This window comes from Pseudophryne corroboree, chromosome 8 (assembly GCF_028390025.1).
Source record: "Pseudophryne corroboree isolate aPseCor3 chromosome 8, aPseCor3.hap2, whole genome shotgun sequence".
NCBI lineage: Eukaryota > Metazoa > Chordata > Amphibia > Anura > Myobatrachidae > Pseudophryne > Pseudophryne corroboree.
Genome location: NC_086451.1, coordinates 350,787,193 through 350,813,370, shown reverse-complemented (window position 1 = coordinate 350,813,370; position 26,178 = coordinate 350,787,193). Strand labels below are relative to the sequence as shown.

Below are 26,178 nucleotides of genomic sequence, written 5' to 3'. Positions count from 1 at the left end.
TTTTGGATAAGGGATACTCAACCTGTATTATTTATCAAAGGGCCCAGCCCAAGCGCTAATGTTTAGCCAAGCCTCTAAGAATGGGCCCCTACCACTGCATTTCCACGGTGGGCCCTTCATGCCCAAGTCCGACACTGAACACAGGTAATACCTCCCTGTATCTGCTTTACATCGCAATCAAATAACTACAAAACTGAGACAGGATTGCCCCTCAGTGAAGGGCTGGAGTAAGGCGCCCAGTGGCTGTACCGAGTCCCGCAGCCGTGCAGGAACAGAGCGAGGACACCCTGCTTGCGGGCCGGGATTGGTGGGTGCTGCCTGTGGCAAGAGAGAGCCCACACCTGCCCCCGCCGCAGGTTACACCTTCACAGCACAATGGTTTCGGTCTGGGGAGGGGGCCGGCCGTCGTGACGTCAGCGCCGCATCACGTGACCGGTCCTAGCCCGGCGGCTCCACCCTGCGCACAAGAAGCTGCCGCAACCTCCAGTCCTCTCCCAATATGGCGCCGCTCGCCTGCTGAGCTCTCCCCGCTCCCCCCCTCCCCGCCGCCCGCCCGCCGAGACATGCTCACAGCCGGATAGTGACAGCCAGAGCAGCCCGGTCTCTTCTCTCCAGCAGCGCGGGCCCCGGAGCCCACGACCGCCGCCCTCCTCTCGCACGCAGCCGGAGCAGGAGGCCTCAACGCCGCCATGGCTCATTCCCCGGTAGCCGTACAAGTGCCTGGGATGCAGGTGAGAGGCCCCGGCCAGGGTTGGGGTAGCTCTAACGTGCCCTCCGTGGCTCTGATCACCCATGTGTCTGTGGGTACTGCGCGAGGGTCTGCGTGTCATGTATGATCTCAGCGCAAGTCATACATGTAGAGGAAATGCATGTTTACCTCTCGGGGGCTGCATTCGCCGTCATATGTGTATACATGAAGGGTGTGAGCATCCTTCCCCCATGATCCCTTGTGCTGACATGTACCTGCCCTGCTGGGAGCACACCTGTAGTCTGGTCACACACCTGACAGGGTTACCCTGTGTGTGACATGTTCAGCTCTCAGGCTGTAACACTGGCAGAGCCTATGTCATGTGGGACATGTCAGTATATTCATATTGTGATATATATACAGCACCAGCGATCTCCCAGCCCTGTGTCAACATCTCAGCCAGAGCTTTGTGCTACAATTGGGCTTGTTACCTGTCTGCCGTCACTTTGTCATTATTTTCAGCGTTGTATTAAGAAAATGCTTTTCAGGAATCTGATTGTATTCCTGGTTGTGATGCCGGTTCCTATAGCGTGTTTTTCCCAGGGTGAATGTCACTTTATAACACTATGCACAATGCTGTGGGCTGTAGCTGTTACTACTGTAAGAGTATCTAGTTGTGCCATTCGCTTATCTAAAATCTGCTGCGAAAGATTAATTTACAACTCTCTCAGCAATCTTGTCACCGTATTATATTACTGGGTTTCAGTCCACTTATTTTCCACCCTAGCCTAAACATTGGGGTCAGTCCAATTAGGTGCGAATTGGGTTCTTGAGAACTGTTCTCACGGCAGACTTGCACTGTGAATTGCATTTGTGATACAACTCTGAATGCTTATTTTTCTTTTTTACTATATAAAATACTTGTATTTTAGTGCGCACTCCCCACATCCATCAGCATGAGATGAAAAGTTAGGAAAATCTTTATATTGAGCTAAAAATGTTGGGACACCGCAGATCCAGACTTTACTGGGTTACTGGGTTAAATGATGTGGGGCAGGTACCTTGAGCTGTTGTATTGATGGGAGAGGGGTTTTTGAACTTGAAGATGAGAGTTAAGTGTTTATCCCAAACTTGCATCATAACACAGAAAAATTAGTGTACAGACATATTTTTTCTGTACCCCAAATGCTGGAAAGACTAAATAATTTGCTGGGAAAAAAAACTGGCTAGAATTTTTCAACCATTAAGTGCAATAATCATCTATTTTACACTTTTTAAAAACCTCCAGTCTCTAGGTCGACCACACTTAGGTTGACCTGGATGCTAGGTTGACGTGTTCTAGATCGACATGACACATGGTTGACATGAGCTTTTCACAATTTTTTTTTCCATTTTTTTTCGTTTTTTTTGTTGAGCTTTGTCATACTTTACGATTCACATGGACTACTATTGGGAACGGTAACCTGTGCGAAGCGCAGCGAGGCACCTTGCCTGAAGCATGGCTAGCGGACACTGTGCACTAATTGGGGTTCCCGGTCACTCTACGACGAAAACGACACCAATTTTGTTTAAAAAAAAACCCTCATGTTGACCTTTTTGTCCTATCAACCTAATGCTTGTGTTGACTTAGTTACTGTCGACCAATGGTAGTCGACCTAAGTTTGGTCGACCCTATGAGCCACACTCACTTTCCTTATGGCCACTAGCTGCTATCTATATGCTCCTGCATTCCCAGCTTTTCTGGGGTCTAGGATTGTTTTCCGCACTCTTTAAGATGTTGCTTAGTAATACACCTCAGGCCTCGCTTGAAGGAGGGTTTAAACCAGGCATGTCCAAACTGCGTCCCTCCAGCTGTTGTGAAACTACATATCCCAGCATGCCCTAACACAGTTTTGCTGTCAGTGGATGCTAAAGCTGTGTCAGGGCATGCTGGGATGTGTAGTTTCTCAACAGCTGGAGGGCCGCAGTTTGGACATGCCTGGTTTAAACAGTAAAAATAAATTGGACATTGCAACAAGACAGTAATGTATTACTGCATATATTAAGCCTAAATGCAACCCTGCTGCAGATTTATGGACACTGGATAAAAGTGCTGAGTATATTTAGTGTTTGGCCATTGTAATGTGTATTGCTGAGTGCAGATTGAGTATGGGGGTCATTCCGAGTTGTTAGCTCGTTATTTTTTTTTTCGCAACGGAGCGATTAGTCGCGCATGCGCAATGTCCGCAGTGCGACTGCGCCAAGTAAATTTGCTATGTAGTTAGGAATTTTACTCACGTTTTTTTCTTCGTTCTGGTGATCGTAATGTGATTGACAGGAAGTGGGTGTTTCTGGGCGGAAACTGGCCGTTTTATGGGTGTGTGTGAAAAAACGCTACCGTTTCTGGGAAAAACGCGGGAGTGGCTGAAGAAACGGAGGAGTGTCTGGGCGAACGCTGGGTGTGTTTGTGACGTCAAACCAGGAACGACAAGCACTGAACTGATCGCAGATGCCGAGTAAGTTTGAAGCTACTCAGAAACTGCTAAGAGGTGTGTAATCGCAATTTTGAGAATCTTTCGTTCGCAATTTTACTATGCTAAGATTCACTCCCAGTAGGCGGCGGCTTAGCGTGTGTAAAGCTGCTAAAAGCAGCTTGCGAGCGAACAACTCGGAATGAGGGCCTTTGTTTCTTCTTCCAAGGTGCTTAAGTCACCAGCCTGTAATTGTGCACTATAGAGGGCTTGTGAAAGACAATAGAGTTTATTATTAAAGATGCTTAGGCATAGGGAAAATGTTAGGTCGTGTTGGATTACCTGATTTCAATTTTTTTTTTTTTTTTTGTGTGTAAATTCTTTGTTTCAAGGTCATAATTCAGAAATGGAATACATGTGTCATATCAGCCTTTTCTGCTTGGTTGTGTTCCAAGTCCGATAAACTCTGATTCTCTTCTGCTTTTTACTATGATCTGCAATCTAGACCTATTATCATCCCACCTGTACCTAACAAAAAAATCGGATGTGTTCATGTCAAAATTATTTGCTCTGTTTTTATATATACAAAACTGTTCTGTCTTTTTCTTTGTTTAGTTTGTTATACATACAGTAAGTACAGTGTTAGTGGTGTCAAAAGTATATTGAAGGCCACAACCTAGGCCGACACTTCTTCTGTTGTGGGTGTGTACATAGTGATTCCCTGCTGCATTGTGACTTCACTTTAATTATATGCTTTGAGACTGATATTTAAAATCTTCCTTGGTTTATTTTTGGTAGTAGGGTTTGTAGACAGATGAAGTGACTGATCTGAATATGTGACGGGGCTGTATGAACGCTGTACAATTCACCCTGCTTTGCCCTGTGTTCTGATAACATGGGAAAGTCGGAACATTTCCGTAATAAAGCACTGCATAACAGTGGGTCAGCCCTTGGCCAAACTGACCCAATATCCCTGACCAGTCTTTGTGCCCAGGAACAGCCAGTTATGCATAGCGGTCTGACTTTCATGGTGAAGATATTTGTCTATGTATGTGTTCATTGATCTTTTACTTTCCGATCCTCCATTGTACCATGAAGTACCTGCATGGTTTTTTAGTATTATAAAACAGTGCTGGTGATATTTGATTCTTGATCTAAAATGGGTTAGTCCCCCCATTAGTCTCTAACTGAGAGATGCCATGTTAATCTCAGAGAAGGGAAGCTATTCTGTTTGCTGAAATCTGAAAAAATATTTATTTTTTATTATAAAAACAAATCCAATTGTAACTTTGACCATGTAGTAATAGTCCCCAAATTGACGCGTTTTACCTGCTGGCTGGAATTGCATAATTGTGTTAAATTGCTATGGATTTGTAGTGATTTCATCTGCTGGAAGTTGAGTAACTTTGGTGTGCTTATGCAGCAGTTATGTAAATAATGAAAAATAAATGATGGAGGTGATAGGACTAGTGTTACGGTATTCAGTCGAAATGGCCAACTGTAACCATGTCAACGTTCATAAGGTCGAGATCAGAACGTTGACATGGGTCAAACTGTCAGACACCAGGTTGACACCCTAAAACGGTTTATAGCTTGTGTCGGCATCTTAAATGTCAACATTTTGAGGATGATGATAACAATGTCTATACCAGAACAACCCAACTACTGGAGGAAGTGCTTGGCCACACTGTAATTTGAGATAGATAGATATATATATATATATATATATATATATATATAGATAGATAGATAGATAGATAGATAGATAGATAGATAGATATATATATATATATATATATATATATATATATATATATATATATATATATATATATATATATATATATATATATAATAATTTTTATTTATTTTTTTGAAGTAAGAGTTGACATCAGGATGACATCTCTTGTGGAGTTTTTGGGTGGAATTCAATTGTTGTGCATGAATGTGTGAAGTGACAGGAGATGGCGGGGCACAAATCAGGTGTTTTGGGTTTTTTTTTGTGCCATGTTTAGCCGCTAAACCCAAAGTGCTGGGCACGATGGCAAAAAGTGCAGTTTGGGCGCTCAAATGAGGTGTGAGCAGAAATGCAGATGCTGGCGGACAAACATTTAAATTCCGCCCTTTATGCCGTTGGTAGGGTATTTGGTTAACATACTGCCCATTGGGATCCCAGCTGTCTCAATACAGATGCCAGGATCCCGACGCTCGCTCTGCCCCCTGCCGGCATTCTGCCAAACAGGATGCAGATGTTGCTATAGTGACATTCGGAATCCCTTACGGCGGTATATTATACCGATCCCGTTGGTAGGTATGTATTTGTCTATTAGCTGTAAACTCATTATGGAGATTACCTTTATATTTCATTATTTGAGTTAATAATTTAGGATGGATAACATATTTTTACATCTACATTTATACTAGGGGTCGATTCAATTCTCCGACAGTTGAATAGCGCCGGGAATATTCAATACAGCGCCAGGTGACACTCAATTGTCGGTAATTCTTCTCTCACCCCCGGGGGATGCGAGAGGAAATCCGACAAAAGTGCTGCTGCGAGGCTGATTCTGTCGGGAATCCGTATCGCGGCGGGGAGTTAAGTCGGAGAATGCCCGTTCTCCTGACAAATCAACCTGTTAAGTCCGGGAGAACGGGCATTCACCGACTTAACTTGAGCTGAATTGAGTAGCGACGGGAGCGTGTTATTTACCATACTTTGTTACGCAGGTACGGCTACCCTGCCAATGTGTCTGGAAATTTTGTCCTTAGAAATCTGGTGGCTTCTTACAGTAGGGATCTGCCCAAACCTGAATTAAAGGTGACCTGTGGCCATTCAACTTAGTGGGATGTGCCGCCAGGCATTGCCAAGATGCCCAGCTTTACATTTATCTGCCACTTACAGTAATGCAGCATGCTAACACTTTCATAAATCATAAGGAGAATACCATGCTAAGTGGAGATGTACTGAGCAGTGTAGAGAGAGAAAATACCAGCCGATCAGCTCCTAAAGGTCCATACACATTAGACAATGTCGCTCTGTGAGCGACATCGTCTAATGTTTCCCCCTCCCGGGCCGGCCGGTCGGCGGCCGACTGTACACACTGAGCGATATTACCGCTCATATCGCTCAGTGACGTCACACCCCCGCCAGCCCTACATGAAGGTCGTGGACGACAGTCCACATCCTTCATGCATGCCCTACCGACAGCGACGATCGTTGCCGACCCGCGGGGCCGCGCATCGGTCGTCGCTGGCGGTATACACACTTGACGATAAAATGAGCGACGTCGCTCAAGGAGGGGGAAAATGAGCGACGTCGCTCATTTTATCGTTAAGTGTGTATGGACCTTAACTGCCACGTTACAGGCTGTGTTTGAAAAATAATTAGGAGCTGATTGGTTGTTAGTTTCTCTCTCCACATCTGCCCCTAAGTGGGAGATGTACGAAGCAGTGAAAAGAGTGGAGAAGTTGCTCAACCAATTGGCTGCTTCGTATAATTTTATAGTATGCAAATTATAAATGTTACCTTATTGGTGGCCATGCTAAGTACATCTCCCCCTAAAGGGGGGGGGTGGGGGGGGGGGGTACACAGAAAGATCTGTGCTGAAATTCTAAGCAATCTGACTAGATTGCTGAGAATTTTAGCACGTATCTCTCCGTGTGTAGGGTGACAGCGATGCACGGTTCCGCGCACCGCTATCGCTGGCACTAGATTTGGCATGCATACCAAATCTAGTGAGATCGCTCATTTCCCTGCTGGGTGAAATGAGCAGTCCTCCCCCCTCGCTCAGCACACATCGCGCTGAGAGGGGGGAGAGATGTGTGCTGAGCGTTCGTGCTAGATCGCAGCACACATCCCCGTGTGTAGCAGCCTTAAGTCTGCTCCTTATCATCCCTTTATCTCTCAGAGCATTCTTGTCAACCTTCTTCATGTGGCTACTTTATTTATAATACAGAGATCAGTACAGTGGACTTCAGATTCTAATACTCCTTTTACACCAAAAACCAGAGTCCAGCCTGGGTCACTGAACACGGGTTTCAAGTCATGTCATAGCAGCCTGAAAATCCACTTACACCACATCCAGGACCCAGACTACTGCAGGGGCTTGCCTGTGTTGGCGCTTGGCAATGACATCCTCTCTTGTAACGGGCCCCCAGGTCACCTGTTTACGCTGCACTGTTATCCACTGGACCAGGGTTATTTTTTGGGGACACTTTTACACCAAACTTTTACAAAACCCAGGTTATTGGGGTGGTGTAAAAGTGGTATTAATGGCCATAAGACAATGGGGTCAATTCTATTCAGCGACAGTTGAATAGCGCCGGGAATGAGCTCCCAACGCTATTCAATTCAGCTCCAGTTAAGTCGGCGATGGCCCGTTCTCGCCGACTAAACAGGTTGAATTGTCTGGAGAACGGGCATTCTCCGACTTAACTCCCCGGCGCGAGGCTGATTCCCGATAGACTCAGCCTCGCGCCGGCCGCGCGGCAGCACTTTTGTTGGGTTTCTTCTCTCATCCCCCGGGGATGAGAGAAGAATTCCCGACAATTGAGGGTTACTCGTCGCTGTATTGAATAGCGCCGGGAGCAAACTCCTGGCGCTATTCAACTGTCAGTGAATTGAATCGACCCCAATGAGTATGAAGTCCAGAAAAGACAGAGCGGGCTACTAGGTTTGCTGTCTCAACGCTTTAATGGGCCCTACACACTGGCAGATTTCACTGAACGATATGAACGTTCTCGTTCATTAATAAACGAGAACTCGTTCATATCATTCAGCGTGGAGGCAGCAACAATGAACGATGCACAGCCCCACGTTCGTTCATCGTTGGTGCCCCATCGCTTATGCATGCAGGCCAATATGGACAATCTCATCCATATTAGCATGCACTGCTATGGAGCAGGGTGACGGGGGAGTGAAGAAACGTATCGGCCGTCTGCCACTTCGGCGGCACATCGCCATATGTGTAGGGCCCTTAAGTGTACATATATCCACTGGAAAATGAACTTTATATGCATTTTTAAATATTGTGAACTTTGGGGCAGATGTATTAACCTGGAGAAGGCATAAGGAAGTGATAAACCAGTGATATGTGCAAGGTGACCAAGGCACCAGCCAATCAGCTCCAATATGTAAATTAACAGGATCTGATTGGCTGGTGCGTTTATCACCTTGCACATATCACTGGTTTATCACTTCCTTATGCCTTCTCCAGGTTAATACATCTATCCCTTTGTTACTTGCTCTAACCCTGGCATCATTGCTTCTAGTATTACAGTACACATTTGCAGGTTTTTCTTTTTAATAAGATTTGTCGGGGTGCTGCTTGTTCCACACACCATATTTTGGTAAGCATGATAATTGAATGTGCTGGTATTAAGCATTTTTCCCAGCAATTAGGACACCAACACAAGTGATGGAATGAAACTGTTCAGCATTGTCCACAATTAAGCATTACGTTGCCTGAATAGCATGCCTACATATGCATAGACATACCAGTAACTTATTTTACAATTGAAAATGTTGTTAATGCGGTCAGACACCTGGGCCTCTTGGTAGCTATGTTTTGATAAATTCTGTAGGTTTGTCTTATCTGGATATGCTGTTTCCTACTATTCATGTTCTTTACCTCATATTAGAACACACAAGTGTTAATATGCAGTAATGTGAGAAGTGAACCCTCTTTCAATGCCAAGGCCTAACTATGACATTCTCTTGGTGTATATGCCTGTGAGTACAGTCCCAGAATGCATTTACAGGTTGAGTATCCCTTATCCAAAATGCTTGGGACCAGAGGTATTTTGGATAACTGATTTTTCCGTATTTTGGAATAATTGCATACCATAATGAGATATCATGGTAATGGGACCTAAGTCTAAGCACAGAATGCATTTCTCTATCGTCCTAGTGGATGCTGGGGTTCCTGAAAGGACCATGGGGAATAGCGGCTCCGCAGGAGACAGGGCACAAAAGTAAAGCTTTCCGATCAGGTGGTGTGCACTGGCTCCTCCCCCTATGACCCTCCTCCAAGCCAGTTAGATTTTTGTGCCCGGCCGAGAAGGGTGCAATCTAGGTGGCTCTCCTAAAGAGCTGCTTAGAGAAAGTTTAGCTTAGGTTTTTTATTTTACAGTGAGTCCTGCTGGCAACAGGATCACTGCAACGAGGGACTTAGGGGAGAAGAAGTGAACTCACCTGCGTGCAGGATGGATTGGCTTCTTGGCTACTGGACATCAGCTCCAGAGGGACGATCACAGGTACAGCCTGGATGGTCACCGGAGCCTCGCCGCCGGCCCCCTTGCAGATGCTGAAACATGAAGAGGTCCAGAATCGGCGGCAGAAGACTCCTCAGTCTTCTAAAGGTAGCGCACAGCACTGCAGCTGTGCGCCATTTTCCTCTCAGCACACTTCACACGGCAGTCACTGAGGGTGCAGGGCGCTGGGAGGGGAGCGCCCTGGGAGGCAAATGAAAACCTATTTGGCTAAAAAATACCTCACATATAGCCTCCGGGGCTATATGGAGATATTTAACCCCTGCCAGAATACACTAAAGAGCGGGAGACGAGCCCGCCGGAAAAGGGGCGGGGCCTATCTCCTCAGCACACAGCGCCATTGTCCTTACACAGCTCCGCTGGTCAGGACGGCTCCCAGGTCTCTCCCCTGCACTGCACTACAGAAACAGGGTAAAACAAGAGAGGGGGGGCAAAATAGTGGCAAAAATTATATTATAAAAGCAACTATACAGGGAGCACTTATTATAAGGCTATCCCTGTCATATATAGCGCTTTTGGTGTGTGCTGGCAAACTCTCCCTCTGTCTCCCCAAAGGGCTAGTGGGGTCCTGTCTTCGTTAAGAGCATTCCCTGTGTGTCTGCTGTGTGTCGGTACGTGTGTGTCGACATGTATGAGGACGATATTGGTGTGGAGGCGGAGCAATTGCCAAATATGGGGATGTCACCTCCTAGGGGGTCGACACCAGAATGGATGCCTTTATTTATGGAATTACGGGATAGTGTCAACACGCTAAAGCAGTCGTTTGACGACATGAGACGGCCGGACAATCAGTTAGTGCCTGTCCAGGCGCCTCAAACACCGTCAGGGGCTGTAAAACGCCCTTTGCCTCAGTCGGTCGACACAGACCCAGACACAGGCACTGATTCCAGTGGCGACGGTGACGAATCAACCGTATTTTCCAGTAGGGCCACACGTTATATGATTTTGGCAATGAAGGAGGCGTTACATTTAGCTGATACTACTGGTACCACTAAACAGGGTATTATGTGGGGTGTGAAAAAACTACCTATAGTTTTTCCTGAATCAGAAGAACTAAATGATGTATGTGATGAAGCGTGGGTTGCCCCCGATAAAAAGATGCTAATTTCAAAGAAGTTATTAGCTTTATACCCTTTCCCGTCAGAGGTTAGGGCGCGCTGGGAAACACCTCCTAGGGTGGATAAGGCGCTCACACGCTTATCTAAACAAGTGGCGTTACCCTCTCCTGAGACGGCCGCACTTAAAGATCCAAGGATGGAAAATATCCAAAAAAGTATATACACACATACAGGTGTTATACTACGACCAGCTATAGCGTCAGCCTGGATGTGCAGTGCTGGAGTAGTTTGGTCAGAGTCCCTGATTGAAAATATTGATACCCTGGATAGGGACAATGTTTTACTGTCTTTAGAGCAAATAAAGGATGCATTTCTTTATATGCGTGATGCACAGAGGGATATCTGCACACTGGCATCACGGGTAAGTGCTATGTCCATTTCGGCCAGAAGAAGTTTATGGACGCGACAGTGGTCAGGCGATGCGGACTCAAAACGGCATATGGAAGTTTTTCCGTATAAAGGGGAGGAGTTATTTGGAGTCGGTCTATCAGATTTGGTGGCCACGGCTACAGCCGGGAAATCCACCTTTTTACCTCAAGCTACTCCCCAACAGAAAAAGACACCGACTTTTCAACCGCAGTCCTTTCGTTCCTTTAAAAACAAGAGAGCAAAGGGATATTCATATCTGCCACGAGGCAGAGGAAGGGGGAAGAGACACCAACAGGCAGCTCCTTCCCAGGAACAGAAGCCCTCCCCCGCTTCTACAAAAGCCTCAGCATGACGCTGGGGCTTCTCAAGCGGACTCGTGGGCGGTCGTCTCAAGCATTTCAGCGCGCAGTGGGCTCACTCGCAGGTAGATCCCTGGATCCTGCAGATAATATCTCAGGGGTACAGGTTGGAACTAGAGACAGATCCGCCTCGCCGTTTCCTGAAGTCTGCTTTACCAACGTCCCCCTCCGAAAGGGAGACGGTTTTGGAAGCCATTCACAAGCTGTACTCTCAGCAGGTGATAGTCAAGGTACCTCTTCTACAACAGGGAAAGGGGTATTATTCCACTCTATTTGTGGTACCGAAGCCGGACGGCTCGGTAAGACCTATTCTAAATCTGAAGTCCTTGAACCTGTACATAAAGAAGTTCAAGTTCAAAATGGAGTCACTCAGAGCAGTGATAGCGAACCTGGAAGAAGGGGACTTTATGGTGTCCTTGGACATCAAGGATGCGTACCTCCACGTTCCAATTTACCCCTCACACCAGGGGTACCTCAGGTTCGTTGTACAAAACTGTCACTATCAGTTTCAGACGCTGCCGTTCGGATTGTCCACGGCACCTCGGGTCTTTACAAAGGTAATGGCCGAGATGATGATTCTTCTTCGAAGAAAAGGCGTATTAATTATCCCATACTTGGACGATCTCCTAATAAGGGCAAGGTCCAGAGAACAGCTAGAGAGGGGATTAGCACTGTCTCAAGAAGTGCTAAAACAACACGGCTGGATTCTGAATATTCCAAAATCCCAGTTAATGCCGACAACTCGTCTGCTGTTCCTAGGGATGATTCTGGACACGGTTCAGAAAAAGGTTTTTCTCCCGGAGGAAAAAGCCAAGGAGTTGTCCGAGCTTGTCAGGAACCTCCTAAAACCAGGAAAGGTGTCTGTACATCAATGCACAAGAGTCCTGGGAAAAATGGTGGCTTCTTACGAAGCAATTCCATTCGGCAGATTCCATGCACGAATTTTCCAGAGGGATCTGTTAGACAAATGGTCAGGGTCGCATCTTCAGATGCACCAGCGGATAACCCTGTCTCCAAGGACAAGGGTATCTCTTCTGTGGTGGTTGCAGAGTGCTCATCTATTGGAGGGCCGCAGATTCGGCATACAGGATTGGATCCTGGTGACCACGGACGCCAGCCTGAGAGGCTGGGGAGCAGTCACACAAGGAAGAAACTTCCAGGGAGTGTGGACGAGCCTGGAAACGTCTCTTCACATAAACATTCTGGAACTAAGAGCAATCTACAATGCTCTAAGCCAGGCAGAACCTCTGCTTCAAGGAAAACCGGTGTTGATCCAGTCGGACAACATCACGGCAGTTGCCCATGTGAACAGACAGGGCGGCACAAGAAGCAGGAGTGCAATGGCAGAAGCTGCAAGGATTCTTCGCTGGGCAGAGAATCATGTGATAGCACTGTCAGCAGTGTTCATCCCGGGAGTGGACAACTGGGAAGCAGACTTCCTCAGCAGACACGACCTTCACCCGGGAGAGTGGGGACTTCATCCGGAAGTCTTCCACATGCTGGTAACCCGTTGGGAAAGACCAATGGTGGACATGATGGCGTCTCGCCTCAACAAAAAACTGGACAGGTATTGCGCCAGGTCAAGAGATCCGCAGGCAATAGCTGTGGACGCGCTGGTAACGCCTTGGGTGTACCAGTCGGTGTATGTGTTTCCTCCTCTGCCTCTCATACCAAAAGTATTGAGAATTATACGGCAATGAGGCGTAAGAACGATACTAGTGGTTCCGGATTGGCCAAGAAGGACTTGGTACCCGGAACTTCAAGAGATGATCACGGAAGATCCGTGGCCTCTACCTCTAAGGAGGGACTTGCTTCAGCAGGGTCCCTGTCTGTTTCAAGACTTACCGCGGCTGCGTTTGACGGCATGGCGGTTGAACGCCGGATCCTAAAGGAAAAAGGCATGCCGGAAGAAGTCATTCCTACTTTGATTAAAGCAAGGAAGGAAGTAACCGTGCAACACTATCACCGCATTTGGCGAAGATATGTTGCGTGGTGCGAGGATCGGAGTGCTCCGACGGAGGAATTTCAACTGGGTCGATTCCTACATTTCCTGCAATCAGGATTGTCTATGGGTCTCAAATTGGGATCTATTAAGGTTCAAATTTCGGCCCTGTCGATTTTCTTTCAAAAAGAATTGGCTTCAGTTCCTGAAGTCCAGACTTTTTTGTTAAGGGAGTGCTGCATATACAGCCTCCTGTGGTGCCTCCAGTGGCACCGTGGGATCTCAATGTGGTTTTGGAATTTCTAAAATCTCATTTGTTTGAACCACTAAAAAAGGTGGATTTAAAATATCTCACATGGAAAGTGACCATGTTACTAGCCCTGGCTTCGGCCAGGAGAGTGTCAGAACTGGCAGCTTTATCTTACAAAAGCCCATATCTGATTTTCCATTCGGACAGGGCAGAACTGCGGACTCGTCCGCATTTTCTCCCTAAGGTGGTGTCAGCATTTCATCTGAACCAGCCTATTGTAGTGCCTGCGGCTACAAGTGACTTGGAGGACTCCAAGTTACTGGACGTTGTCAGAGCATTAAAAATATATATTGCAAGGACAGCTGGAGTCAGAAAATCTGACTCGTTGTTTATATTGTATGCACCCAACAAGATGGGTGCTCCTGCGTCTAAGCAGACGATTGCTCGTTGGATCTGTAGCACAATCCAACTTGCACATTCTGTGGCAGGCCTGCCACAGCCTAAATCTGTAAAGGCCCACTCCACAAGGAAGGTGGGCTCATCTTGGGCGGCTGCCCGAGGGGTCTCGGCATTACAACTTTGCCGAGCAGCTACGTGGTCAGGGGAGAACACGTTTGTAAAATTTTACAAATTTGATACTCTGGCTAAGGAGGACCTGGAGTTCTCTCATTCGGTGCTGCAGAGTCATCCGCACTCTCCCGCCCGTTTGGGAGCTTTGGTATAATCCCCATGGTCCTTTCAGGAACCCCAGCATCCACTAGGACGATAGAGAAAATAAGAATTTACTTACCGATAATTCTATTTCTCGGAGTCCGTAGTGGATGCTGGGCGCCCATCCCAAGTGCGGATTATCTGCAATAATTGTACATAGTTATTGTTAACTAATTCGGGTTATTGTTAAGAAGCCATCTTTCAGAGGCTCCTCTGTTATCATACTGTTAACTGGTTTTGATCACAAGTTGTACGGTGTGATTGGTGTGGCTGGTATGAGTCTTGCCCGGGATTCAAAATTCCTCCCTTATTGTGTACGCTCGTCCGGGCACAGTACCTAACTGGCTTGGAGGAGGGTCATAGGGGGAGGAGCCAGTGCACACCACCTGATCGGAAAGCTTTACTTTTGTGCCCTGTCTCCTGCGGAGCCGCTATTCCCCATGGTCCTTTCAGGAACCCCAGCATCCACTACGGACTCCGAGAAATAGAATTATCGGTAAGTAAATTCTTATTTTATGTTACATATACACCTTATACACACAGCCTGAAGGTCATTTTAGCCAATATTTTTTATAACTTTGTGCATTACACAAAGTGCGTCTACAGTCACACAATTCATTTATGTTTCATATACACCTTATACACACAGCCTGAAGGTCATTAAATACAATATTTTTAATAACTTTGTGTATTAAACAAAGTTTGTGTACATTGAGCCATCAGAAAACAAAGGTTTCACTATCTCACTCTCACTCAAAAAAGTCCGTATTTCGGAATATTCCGTATTTTGGAATATTTGGATATGGGATACTCAACCTGTACTAGGTTTTGGTAATTTTTAGAATGTTTTAGCAGAGATGGTGTGAGGCAGTGGGTTAGGGCTGAAAACCCAGCTGGGGAGATCCCTCTTCGCATCCTGCCTTGGCTTCATAACATTTTCAAGGTTTCTAATTCATCATCAATCAATTTATCCCACGTTCATCGGGAGACTTATTTATTTATCAGGTAATCAGGTTACAGGGGAAAGTGTGGGGGGGGGGGGGTAAATCAGGTTACAGGGGAAAGTGGGGGGGGGGGGGTATGATTGTGATTACAACTGTTTTTCCACAGGACGATATTATGTATTTGGCAGCTCACAATATGGGAGACACATTTTTATGGAATTTCACAGATTTTGAGGTAAATAGCAAAGGTAAACTAATACAAGTCTTTTTAGGGAGGAGTTCAATAGGTTTTTGTTTTGTTTTTTTTGCAGCTATTAATTGGTGCCTGATGAAGCCGATAAATTGTCTTTGTGCACCGATTATTTTCTGCTCTTCACACCCAAATAGATTGGGGTTAGCAGTTGAATTGCCCCCATAGCATCCATTATTGAGTTAACATCCAGAGACATTTAAGACTTGTATGCAGGCTGGTAAGCTGATTGTAGGTCAGCTTATTCTTTATTGAGTTCTAGGAAAAATGTACCATTACAATGTGGGATATGTGGTGCTTCACACCACCTACATCTTCTTTGCTCTCTCTGGGTAGACTTAAGAGCACTAGACGGATCATTTTGGGAAATTGTGCATTCAGCGTTATTTACCAACACATACTTTTTCTGAAGTTTGCAAACTCCCTTTGGAGTATATTTTGACTCTAAGCCCAGATTTTCTGAGACTGTTTTCCTCATGGGAAAATCAGATTCCATGGTCCAAAATAGATTTGGCGACATGGCTGTTTTTGTGAGCATCTTAGTGAGTGAAACGTATATACTTGGACCAGATACCATAGGTGCCCAGAGACCATCCATAAATTCTTACAGGAGGTTCTCTCTTTTTGCCAGAGATGCAAAAAGTCCAGTGGCTCTCTTGCACACCTATTTGCATTGTGCCCTTCTGGTCCGAAGGCATTAGGCTCTTTGATGTGACAATGGTTGACTTGTTCCTGTGTAAATCCTGCCTTCTGACTAATATATACCAAGTTCTAAATATAAGATGTCCTTTATAAAAGCATGAGAACAATGCTGCCTGAGTTGTGAGTCCAGCTAATTAGCAGTCCCCTACTCCCCATTTATCTTGGACTGGTGTTTGACATTGAACAATATTATTTTATTAGCAGTGGATGCTCAGGGCTTAATTTACAAAGCAGCAGCTTTTCTAAGCCACCGCTTCCCAGTGGGTTGGAGATGAAAACTTAAACAGCATTCAGTCTGTGTAAAGCACGCCAGGATTTACAGGAACTGTGAGTGCAGTTTTACATTTTCACCTCCAACCCACTGAAAAAGCGCTGCTTTGTAAATAAAGCCCTTAGGGCTGAAACACACTACACGGTTTTTGCCGGCCGGGAAAAAGCCGGACGGCTTTTTCCCGTGCCGGCATTGTAGTTAACAGTGTGAGGGCTAGGGTCCCTTCACACTGCACGGCCCCGGCCCGGCTGCCGGGTTGCAGCCGGGTCTCACCACTGGAGGGTCCGGCGGCCGGGCGGCCGCCGGGCCGTCCTTGGAGCCAGTAAACCATGTGTGTGAAGGGGAGCTTTCACACACAACGGTTTCTTCTGCAGCCGTGTCTGATGCTGCGCATGCGCACAGCATCACACACGGCTCAAAGCCGTCCTGTGTGATAGACACTGCCGGTTTCTCCCGGATGGCAAAAAGCCGGACAAAGTTTGTCCGGCTTTTTGCCATCCGGGAAAAACCGGAGTGTGTGTTACAGCCCTTAGACTCTATTACAACTTACTCTGATTTTAAAGACTTCCTCAACTAGTTGCAAGTTGTTGAGTCAAATGGTGACAAAGTAAACTCTGCTATGGGTGGTCACATATAGGACAAGATTTACATTTTAGAACTTGGTGACAACTAGATGATGTCCTGATATGTAAAAACATATTTGGTAGAGGGTTTTTTTTCTGCTAATCAGTGTTTATAATAATTAACATTACATCCCATATTGTAAACTATTATGATATTTTGTTGCCTTGATGAGCCACAGCTTGTATAAAAGCGTTTGGCCTGTCACCATTTTGCCTTTGAGTGATGGAAAGCTTGGCAGTGGCTTTTAAGGGGGTGATTCAATTGTTTTTACACAGCAATTGTTCTTGGTGCCCAGTAGTTATTGCGCTTGTCACGCCCAATAAGAACGGGTTTAGACTAGTGATGAGCGAGGTTCGGTTTTACTCGGTTCTCAAAACGGCATCTTATTGGCTATCCAAAACACGTGACATCCGTGAGCCAATAAGATGCCGTTTTGAGAACCGAGTAAAACCGAGTAAAACCGAATCCGCTCATCACTAGTTTAGACGCTTATAACCGCTAAACTCCTGAGCAAGATACGCTTTATACAGAAGGGCATTGATTTCAGATTTTCACTAAAACTTAGTAAATGCCTACTGGCCCTGGCTTCGAATATAATGATGTAAGCCTGCCGCTTAATTTGACTCTGTACGAGAACCTCGCCTGGCCTTAACATGAAAAGTATTGACAGATCAATAGCTCTTTCTCATACACACCTGACAAATGCTTCATGGTACATCAATTTTGGCATCAACTGTAGAATCCACGATCATTACTACTCATTAGAATATAATAGATTTCTACGGAAATGCCTGTCAAAGCACTAAGTAACTAGTATGGTGTTCTGCAGCACAGATTTGAGAAGTATGGGTTGGCAGTACTCGCTATCCTACTAACTCACTCTTCAGGAATGGCTCATTTTGTCCATTTAAAATTGGGTATGGTGGTCACCCCTCTGAAACAGCCTTGCTAGAAGACTAAGGGGGTCTGTTTACTAAGCCTTGGAGGGAGATAAAGTACCAGCTAATGAGCTACTAACTGTCATTTTTCAAACACAGCTTGTAACATGGCAGTTAGGAGCTGATTGGCTGGTACTTTATCTCCATGCACTTTATCTCCATCCAAGGCTTAGTAAATAGACCCCTATATGTCATCCTCAACTGACAGCCTGTTCCAGTAACCCCCCAGGCCTACCACTTGTGTCTATCTGTCCTGCCTGCAGGAAAGGGCAACGGTCACCTGTCTGCGGCATGTGTGTGCAGCCTCACTCACTGTCAGTACCAGTTACCCATGTGTGTATGAGGGGAAGTGTCACAGCCCCCTATCACATTATAGTGTGCGTTACTTGTGGTGTCCCGGTGTTTGTTTCTGAGCGGATGTGTGTGTGTATGAGGGACAGAAACCACTTCCAACTACTGTTTAAGAGACTCTCCATGAGTGTTATCAAGACGGGAACAAATTATATCTGAGACCATACAATCTCGTTTATCCTACCAGGCCTCACTAAGCAACAGTGCATTGTTGCAGTGAGAAAATTGCAGAACGTTGCATAATTGCAACTATGCTGGGTGATCATATCATATACAACCCATTAAGAGCCTAGCATATCTGGTGGTTCATTATGCAATAGGTAGCATCTATCCTTGGGTATCAATGCCTATTTCCCTATAGATTCCCTGTACATTGTAAGCTTGCGAGCAGGGCCCTCCTACCTCTATTTTTGCCTGGTTTGTTCTATTACTGTTCTAATTGTGAAGTGCAACAGAATATGCTTTGCTATATAAGAAACTGTAAATAAATAAATAGTTGAACCCATATGAGACCTGTCAAGCAAAACAATTTATAAAAACAAAACCTTTTTTATTGTAAATGCAAGAGCTGACGGCACAGTTTGCTGTGTCTGGAGCACATCCTGGATCTTATGGTGGAGCTTGCTGTGTATGGTGCTTGCTGTGTGTGGCACACAGAAAAAGCATTAAGCACACTGTTAATCAGCACAATTATAATAATCTCTACAGGTTAGCCTCTTGTAAAATTGAGCCCATCTACCTTGTGACGGTGACCTCACCAGGTGGGTATATTCCTGATACTGACAACATGCAAAGAGCTAATGGTGGAGCTTGCTGTGTATGTCATGCATCTGGAGTTGATGGTGGAGCTTGCTGTGTATAGTGCACAGCCTGGAGCTTGATAGTAGGAGACAACGCGCGCACACACAGGAACTGAAACTTTAAGAGATGTGCAGGTACACTGCCAGGATCCAGGTCTCTAGAGAGTAGTAGTTCTGGCAAGAAGTTCACTGCCACAGCTGGTTTAAATAGGCTGAGCGGACTATGTGTGCAGGCAGTGGACCTTTGTTGGTAGCTAGTCAAGTAATATTCACCAAGATGGCAATGCCCAGTCTCAGACAGCGCATGAGATGACTCCAGAATGAATGCCAAACATCTAGCTGGTTGGCAAGCATGAAGCTCACGGGTGTCTCTGGCAGCCAGAAGAAGCAGTGACATGAGTCTGCTTGGTCAGGTATCGTAGCCTGGAAACCTGATGTATGAAAACATTCATCGTATGACACCGCAAATCATGACAATTATTTGTCCATTACTATCTTAAGACATTTGTATGTCCTCCTGTACACCCTACTCTCTAAGATCATCAAAGATCTTGGTGAAATACTGGGAGTCAGCATTGATGCGCAGCATCTTCGAGCTCATCTGGTCAATAACAAAGGCAATGGCTCCGAGAGACTTTCTGCTAGCTTTCCTGTAGTAAAGGCCTCAGTGGGTAGGAGGTCTCACTGCCTACGTTTGTGTTTGCCAGATTCCAGCATATTGACAGTAGTTCTAGCTCACTGTCCAGCTCTGATGAAATGATCTCTCAGCAGAGCATGTAGAGCGAGACTACAGTGGTCAGGGCGATGAAGCCTAGGTCCCACCAGCATCCATTGAGAGACTGGTCTATTCATCAGCCATAGAACAATATGTGCAGGTGACAGTTGCTTTAGCTTGTTATACCTCCGACAGATGAATACCCCAAGACCTCTTAGCAGCTCACTAGTGGATTCCTGCAACATTGGGCATGATGGAGGCAAGAACTCTTGTTGGTTTTTAGCTGGCTAATGGACATTAGACTCTGCTTCTTGGCAAGAGTAACATGTGAGACCTGTGTGTAGTTTGATAAATCAACACAGGACAGGGAATAATTCCATCTCTCGCTGATTAGCTGGGTAATATTGGTTTGGCCATTTTTTGTTGTTGTCTTCTCGTAGCCATAAATCTCCTAACGTGCTAGAGGAGTGAATGTCTCAACAGATATTCTAGGCTTGCTGTTCTGGATAGCAGTGCAATGTGCTCCACTTGATCAGTCTTCATCTGGTAGGCTTGCCTTACGGCAGCACAGAACTGGTTTGAAATTCCACATTCCTGTTTTGTGGAACCTGCATGAAGAAAAACCTACAGGAATCAAATTCGGATTCGGTCTGCGGTGGCTCTGATTGCGGAAAAACAATCAGACAGGCACAGTCCGTTTCCTTCGCATTGTGGATTTGGCAGCAACTGAGTCCAGCAGGTTGTAGTCAGATTTCCACCGCTTACAGTGGAATTGTGACACTGCATGATGATTGATGCATTATTTATACTTATGAGCTACTGATAACATAGAGGCAATTCAAAAAGTGCTGAAAATTGGTGAAAATATAGATGCTATTATCACCCTATTACAGCCCTGTAAGGAAGGGGATATGTTTAAAATAAATGATAGAGAAGTAGATATATTTATTCTGAGAACTAATTGGTTGAAAATAAAACAAATGCAGAAACAATGTTTATTTCAGCAGTGGATTCTTACTGCTCCTTCTGCTCTTTCTATGTATCAAGAAAAATTAAATAAAATTTTTAGTTTTTGAAATGAGATAACAGCAGATGCATTCATGTCTGTGGATGTAACGTTCAGAAAATAGCGGGTCCCTGGCTGTTTCAGCTGACATTAAAGTAATGATGTAACAAAGTGAAGATGTTCTGGCTGAGTATTGGACATTTGGTGGATACTTGCTATGTATGTAATCAGCACCTAACTTATTTTCTTAATAAATTTTGTTCCTATCCTTTGTTTTTCCTTTTTATTTTTTAAGCGTGTTGGATTTTTGTTATTTTATCTTTAATAGGTTGGTTCCCATACCTGGAGTCCAGCCTTCCTGGGGAAGCATGAGGGTAGCCAGAGCACTGCGCTGTGAACTGCAGTTTTGACTGGCACATTTTTCTATGTATTTTGCTGTAACGGTTTAAGTTTGATAGCACCAGCAATTGTGTGTTTAGTGCTGCTAGATAAGATACAATAATACTTGTGTATATACAAGTACTTGTCTCTTTCCATATGTGCATATTAATCAGCATATCTTTACTGCTTGATACTATTTATCTGATTCTTGCATTTGTTAAGGGCCCCATGTACTAGAACGATAATGCCAGAACTCGGCCGATATATCTGATGAAATCGGGCATTTCGGATGTGTTTTATATCCGATCCGATGCGCGGTCCCCTAGATTGACTGTGCTGCACTAGTGACATGTTGGACCGCGCAGGCATGGCTGGGATCTTACAAGATACATCGTAAGCAAAAGGACCGCATACGATGTATCTTATGCGATCCTGCCGCCTGGGAGGCTGCCGGGGTGATCGCCTGCGACATGAGGTTCCGACATGTCGCATTAGTGTATGGGGCCCTTTAGTCTAAATGTAAATAACTACATCTGTGTGGTTCCTGCACCCTTCCTTCCTGCATGAGTGAACTGACACGGGTCCTGTACATTGTGTCTTAAGGCCCGTACACACTGGTCGATATATCGTCCGTTCTCTTGAACGGCCGATATATCGCGGGACCGTCGGCCAGTGTGTACGGCCGATACGTCTGTGAACTCCGTCGTTCACAGGCGTATATCTACCGATATATTGGCGCGTCGCTGTGTGTACGGGGCAGTCGTCCGACCGCCCGTACACATGCGGCGGCCGGCGGTGATTGACAGCTGAACTGGGCGGGCAGGCGCCCGCCCAGTTCATGACGTCAGTCCCCCGACGGATCGGGCAGTGTGTATGCACAGCACACTGCCCAATCCGTACATAGATATATCTGCAGATCAATTGATCTGCAGATATATCTATTAGTGTGTACCCACCTTAAGTCGCAACGTAATGTGACTAGGACCCCACACAGTGCATGTTTTCCAGGTCTCCACACAGAATCACAAGATAATTAGCTCCACCAGTGGATCTGTTAAAATGTGTCCGTGAGTAATGAGTATACCTGTGCAGCTGCTGGGTGACCTGGAAAACGTTAACTGTGTGTGGGTCCTGAGGACAGAGTTTGAAAACCACTGCTCTAAACTAACCCTATACCCTAGCCCAAACCACTAACCATAACCTAACCCTAAATGGCAGACTGGATGGGCCATATGGTTCTTGCCATCAAATTCAATGTTTCTATGTAAGTCACAAACTGGAACAACATTAACAAAAAATATGAAATCATTGTGATAAAGCAGTTGGTTGTAACAACCTTAGTTTGCCAGCCGTTCTATAGGGGGCATTCAGGCGGTGCACAGATGTATGAAGGTAACAGGAACTCCCAGGACGAGGGGTGGGGGGTGGTGATCTTTTGTAGCAGTGTTTTCAGGTAGTGCTCACCAACTGTGTAACTATGCTATATACATTTCCGTAAGTTACACAAGTTGTAACATCCACTAGTGCTTAACTAGGCTGTATATTCTAAATATATTCGGGTTACACACACATGGTTAGTGACTGGAATTAATCCTAAAAGCCTCACACTGAAGCCAGCAATGCAATTCTTAAAAAGTAATAATAGTGCAAGATTAATCATGCTCAATCACACTGTAGGTAGTTGGTGCACTCATGGCTACATGCTCTTATCTCTTATTTCCTGGCACACCTGCTCTCTGTATAGCAGGGTTCCCAAACTTTTTTGAATTTTTAGAGTATCAGAATTATTTAACGCCACCCCTAGGCCAAAAGTTTCTTATTGAGAATTTTAGAAAACAAGTAATGTATGTTTGTGTCCTCCTTAGTTTCTTTAGTGTGGTGCGGGACAATATTTACTTCTGTTTTCATATTTTCTAATTGGCAGCCACAAGCACTGGTTTTGTCTATTACTTTGACCAGAAATAATTTGAATTGGTCCTGGACCACCTATCTAAGGAACCCCTGCTAGTGTCCTGAGGCACCCCAGGGTGCCTAGGCACACAGTTTTGGAACCACTGCTGTAAAGGCTGCATCATTTCTCTTCTCAAGTTTACTTGAATTACCTTTCGGTCCTATTTGTACCCCTTCATGGCCAAATGTTACTGTCACCATCAAACTACCCGCAGCCATCTCGTCCCTCTGCAATCCATCCTAAATGCTCCAAGGAGAAATCCCTGCTCTAGCTTCCAGGAAAAAAAAAAAGGGGGGGGAGAGCTCAATTCAAGCTTCTCTCCTCACAAGATCTGATCTTCTGTTGTTCAACTGTATAACTATCCAACCCTACAGAGTTCTGTGGCTACTTGCACATCAACAGTGATTAATTAGATCAGAGGTTCTCAAACTCTATCCTCAGGACACCACACAGTGCATGTTTTCAGATTAACCCTGCAGGTGCACAGGTGTATTAATTACCCACTGACACGTTTTAAAAGGTCCACAAGTGGAGCTAATTATTTCACTTGTGATTCTGTGAGGAGACCTGTAAATCATGCACTGTGTGGGGTCCTGAGGATAGAGTTTGAAAACGTGTGAATTCAATTATACATGCATCACAAACTATGATATACTTTGATCTCCTGTACTCAGGGCTGGCGACAGGTGGTCAAAGGGGACACCTGTACCGGGCCCCATGGATACAACTCTTAGTGCCCGGCAGGGATGTGAGCTGTCTTGTCCAAATAGGGCAGCAAGCTGTAGGCGGTGTGGGCTCTGCCTCAGAGTGACTGGAGCCTCTCACGTACAGTGACTCCGCTGGCCAGGATTCCCCTGCCCTGCATCAGCATCTTGGTGGGTTGTGAGGGCCACATGGCACCTGCTGTGCGGTGTTCGGGTCTGGATACTGGAGAGTGCAGCGCAGGTGAGTCTCTCCCCAGGGTAAGAGTGGATTGGTGAGGGGATACAGGACTTTGGGATGGGGGAGCTGGGAATGCAGCATAGTCACTATATAGGTAGATATATATGAGGGGGCCACAAGATTTCTATTGCCGTCCCTGCCTGTACTGCTACAGTTATCTCTTCTGTGCTAATTGGTGTTACTGTTATAACTCATTATGAGGATTAAGCAATTCATGCTTGTGCAAAACCACTGTCAGTGATGCTTTTGTGTGGTCACAGAACATCCTGTAATATTCTTATAATGAGCAATAAGATCTATTTATCCATATTCTGTCTGTAAAGGTTTATGCATCAGTGATGATTTTATTGATTGATCCATTTACAGACCAGCTTCCCATGTGTGAGACAAGTAAGTAAGTGTGTGTGTGTGTGTGTGGGGGGGGGTGTTAAATTTATAAATCCTGCAAAATTTTACAGAAGCCTTAGATCTTCTTTTACCCCAAATGCCTATTTTTGTCTCCTATTTGTAAACTCTGTGTACTTGTAAAGATTAAATATCTTTAGTACTGGTTCTGTCAGGACTGTTATGTTTTTTTTTTGCCGGTTTGTAAATTGCATTATGTAGACACACAGAAGTTCTGTGTCTGCTTCTGTGGCTTAGACATAACCCGTGACGTGAGTCCTTGTGAAGCCGCCTGCTTGGCCTGTCTTACGGGTAAGATGAATGGCTTTCTTTGACTTTTTTTTTTTAGTATGTTAGCTGAAACATCAGTACACTTTTGTAAGTGAATAGGAAACGTTAGGCTAAGGTAGCCCTGTAGTATACTTGGCCCTTAGGGTGCAGTAATATGTGCAGTAGCTCTGATTTTATACAAATATTTTAAAATCTGCCTTGTATAACAATGAATAGTGTGTGTATGTATATGTGTATATGTGTATGTGTATGTATGTATATATATATATATATATATATATATATATATATATATATATATATATATATATATATATATATAATCTCTAACGTCCTAGTGGATGCTGGGACTCCGTCAGGACCATGGGGAATAGCGGGCTCCGCAGGAGACAGGGCACATCTAAAAAAGCTTTTAGGTCACATGGTGCGTACTGGCTCCTCCCCCTATGACCCTCCTCCAAGCCTCAGTTAGGTTTTTGTGCCCGTCCGAGAGGGTGCAATCTAGGTGGCTCTCCTAAAGAGCTGTTTAGAAAAGTTTTTTTTTTAGGTTTCAATCTCAGTGATTCCTGCTGGCAACAGGATCACTGCATCGAGGGACTTAGGGGAGAGATTTTCAACTCACCTGCGTGCAGGATGGATTGGAGTCTTAGGCTACTGGACACTTAGCTCCAGAGGGAGTCGGAACACAGGTCAGCCTGGGGTTCGTCCCGGAGCCGCGCCGCCGATCCCCCTTACAGACGCTGAAGAGACGGCAGAACGGAGGTCCGGAAAGCAGGCGGCAGAAGACTCCTCAGTCTTCTTGAAGGTAGCGCACAGCACGGCAGCTGTGCGCCATTGTTGTCACACGGCTCACTGACTCAGTCACGGAGGGTGCAGGGCGCTGCTGGGGGCGCCCTGGGCAGCAATATAATTACCTTTAGTGGCAAAATAAATACATCACATATAGCCATTAAGGCTATATGTATGTATTTTAACCCAGGCCAGTTTCTTAAAAACCGGGGAAAAGCCCGACGAAAAAGGGGCGGAGCTTATTCTCCTCAGCACTCAGCGCCATTTTCCTGCTCAGCTCCGCTGGTGAGGAAGGCTCCCAGGTCTCTCCCCTGCACTGCACTACAGAAACAGGGTAACAAAGAGAAGGGGGGCATAAATTGGCGATATTTATATATTAAGAGCGCATATATAGTAAACAACACCTTCTAGGGTTGTTTATATACATTTATAGCGCTTTTGGTGTGTGCTGGCAAACTCTCCCTCTGTCTCCCCAAAGGGCTAGGGGGTCCTGTCTTCGATTAGAGCATTCCCTGTGTGGCTGCTGTGTGTCGGTACGTGTGTGTCGACATGTATGAGGACGATGTTGGTGTGGAGGCAGAGCAATTGCCGATGATGGTAATGTCACCCCCTAGGGAGTCGACACCGGAATGGATGGCTTTAGTTATGGAATTACGTGATAATGTCAGCACATTACAAAAGT

General features: G+C 45.5%; 1 protein-coding gene across 2 annotated transcripts in view; it reads left to right on the top strand.

Moving 5' to 3' along the window:
- The first annotated feature begins 390 nt into the window (after nt 1-390).
- STK26 (serine/threonine kinase 26) overlaps nt 391-26,178 on the top strand; it is a 208,185-nt gene continuing 182,397 nt past the window's right edge. Inside the window, exon 1 of one of the 2 annotated variants that reach the window (XM_063937500.1) lies at nt 391-731. In XM_063937500.1, coding sequence (XP_063793570.1) covers nt 690-731 — 42 coding nt within the window. In that variant the 5' untranslated portion in view covers nt 391-689. The remainder of the gene's footprint in view (nt 732-26,178) is intronic. The other variant, XM_063937499.1, reaches the window with a different exon arrangement.